Source organism: Hylaeus volcanicus, unplaced genomic scaffold (assembly GCF_026283585.1).
Source record: "Hylaeus volcanicus isolate JK05 unplaced genomic scaffold, UHH_iyHylVolc1.0_haploid 10463, whole genome shotgun sequence".
In the NCBI taxonomy this organism is placed as follows: Eukaryota; Metazoa; Arthropoda; class Insecta; order Hymenoptera; family Colletidae; genus Hylaeus; species Hylaeus volcanicus.
The window spans coordinates 448-3194 of record NW_026532208.1 but is presented as its reverse complement, the minus strand read 5'-3'; the positions used below and the strand labels follow the sequence as shown (position 1 = coordinate 3194).

Genomic DNA, 2747 nt, shown 5'->3' with positions numbered 1-2747 from the left:
TTTTTTGGGCACGCCGAGAGTAGACAAGACATTTGTCTCCAGGGAGGGAAAGGAGAACGAGGTGGGAAGAGGCTCCGGTTATCTGGCCGCGTCTTTGAGCTTCGACAGCCACCAGGCGAAAACTGTCTACAGGCACGTTGTCGAAGTAAACGATTATCGTAGCTCCATATCGCGAATAAAAATATCATCTCGGATTAGCAAGAATGTTTAATGACCGAATTATTTGCGTCCACAGTATTGGAACAGAACTGGTGCGATTGGTAGGCTGCGTGGGTCCTCTCCGACCAGTTTTGGAGTCCGTGTTCCATAGAATGTTGCTGTACCCTCTTCCTCAGCAACGTTTAGAATCTTTGAAGGCCCTTAAAGAGCTTCTGCGTAGTCCTAGTCGAATGGTCGACTTTGCCGGCCCGTTGCTAGTGGAGGAAGACAGATGCAGTCATATTCAAAGCGACATGGCGTTGATGAGGCTGTAAGCGATCGTTTTGGTTGGGTAATCTTGTAGACTTTAGAAGCGGACAAGATCATCACGACGATATCCGTTTTGTAATAGGGCGATGGACTCGATCGAGGAATCGACGAATGGCGGCTTGAGTATATTGCACGCGAGCGTTTCGTGCGTGGTCGCCATGCTTTCGGCGCTTCAGGAGCTGTGCGAAGGAAAGGCCATTAATCATACTTACACGTGCACGATCAATAGCCTCTATGAGGATCTGGAATCCTGCGACTACCGGGGCCCTCTCACTTACCAAAGCATGGCAAGGTTACCAAAAACTTACAGGTAAGCTTCGATATAGTCCCAAAGTTGGAAAGAAGGCTAGAGAGAAGAATACGTATTGATAGTGATGCGCACGAGACGAAACGAGACGAGACGAGATTTCTATCGATGATCTCGATCTCGAATTTTCGACAATTTAAAATATATGATCTCGACGAGATTTTGACAAGATTGGCAATGCGGTTCAAAATATGCCAATATCTGTTGTGTTATTAGGAACGATATAAAAGTTTTCTAGTTCTTGACCCTCTCTCAAATCAAACCCACTAGAGGACGACAACCGATGTCGGCTAGTCACATGGTTGGTCGCTACACTTATCACATGAAGCAATAGTGACCGAAGTGGAGCACGATGTTACGAGCCCAATATGGACTTACGAACAAACAAAACAGGTTGATTAATAATTATTTGGCAGAGGAGACACTCGTACACGCAACCTTAAAACTAACCAAACCAAACTAAGATACCAAGGAAAACTACAAATAGGAGGGACGCGCGATCGCGAGATCCATATCGAACGAAGGATCAACGACGAATGAGTTCTCACCCCTCGTGTACCTGTGTCGGTCGAGGGGTCGTGGCTCACTCGTGCCCCTCGAAGTAGAGAAGGGGAAGGACAAACATTGTTTGCCAAACAACAACCGCGTGACATGTCGTGACATGTCGATTCAAAGGCTCGTTGGATCCATCCACAAAAGAATTTACGAAACATTGATACAACAGCATAATCATATTCCCCATCATTCTTTAAATAATAAATATCGTTAATAATTAATTTAACTACTGTCAGATATTAATATTTAGTTGGCGCAATCACGGTTCAGAATAAATATTCATCAAACACAGTAACGTGAGAAATTTTTCTATATCGTTATATCTGTTAGCTGAAATAACTAAAAATTCATTTCTGACAATAGTTACATTAATTATTAACAATATTTGCTCAAGCAATGATCGGTAATATGACCTTGCTATAATATTACACCGCGCGGACAGCGGTAAATGCTTTGTTCTAAAAATATTCAAAATCATTACTAATCAATAAGTAACTAGTTTGTGATTGCAATCACCACCCAATTACATTTCTTTTGAGTAGCTTCGTGTGTGGACGACTTAATAGTTTCCGAAATATCGGACCACGTAAGTTTTGTCCCGCTGGATCGCTGAAATATCACACTGTGTGCCAGTCAGAACTAGCTCTCAAAGCAGAAGCGGTTTATAATATTAACAAAATTGGCATCGTTTGTTAGCGCAGCAGTCACGGCATCGTATGTGTTGGTGATCGGCGATATAATTTGAATCGGCGAGAATTTGAAATAATCTTCATCTCATTTAAATCTCGATAAGCTGATTCTCGATATCGATCTTGAATGTTACAAGTAATCTCGATCTCGAATCACATCTCGAAATCGAGACGAGATCGAGATCTATCTCGTCTCGTGCGCATCACTACGTATCGATAAGATTCCCTTAGGAATACAGTAAAGACTGGATAAATGAAAAATGACTATCCCCGCCACTGGATTGTTTCCTTTTGCAGTGTAATATGATTCTAACCGAGAGACATACTATTCTACCGACTGCTTTCTTTCCTCGGATCTCTTTCTCTTTCACTCTCTTTTCCTACATTCAACACTCAACTCGAGCCAAATGTAAACACAGAATAGAAACCTCGACTGGATAACTGCAATCTTTGGGTCCCGATTTTCTTGCCCTTATCCAGTCTTCACTGTACAGGGTGTCCCAAAAGTCGGGGAGGAGCCGGAAATGGGGGGTAGTTGAGACGATTCTGAACAACAATTTCCTTTGCAAAAATGTCGGATGGGGCTTCGTTAAGGAGATATTAAGAGAAAACTCCGACCAATCAGAGCGCGCGTAGACCGTTGGAGCGGCCGCGGTAGCGAAGGCTATGCGCTAGGCGGCAGCGCTTGTACGCGAACAAGTGACTCGACGTGCATCGAAGGACATTGA

At 43.5% G+C, this 2747-nt stretch overlaps 1 protein-coding gene across 1 annotated transcript in view; it reads left to right on the top strand.

The window, feature by feature from the left end:
• Positions 1–6: 6 nt before the first annotated feature.
• Positions 7–2747, top strand: part of LOC128882325 (brefeldin A-inhibited guanine nucleotide-exchange protein 3-like) — a gene marked incomplete at its 3' end in the record, with an annotated part of 3182 nt that continues 441 nt past the window's right edge. The window contains exons 1-3 of the mRNA XM_054133903.1: positions 7–132; positions 236–469; positions 551–778. Of these exons, the coding sequence (XP_053989878.1) occupies positions 312–469; positions 551–778 (386 nt within the window). The remainder of the gene's footprint in view (positions 133–235; positions 470–550; positions 779–2747) is intronic.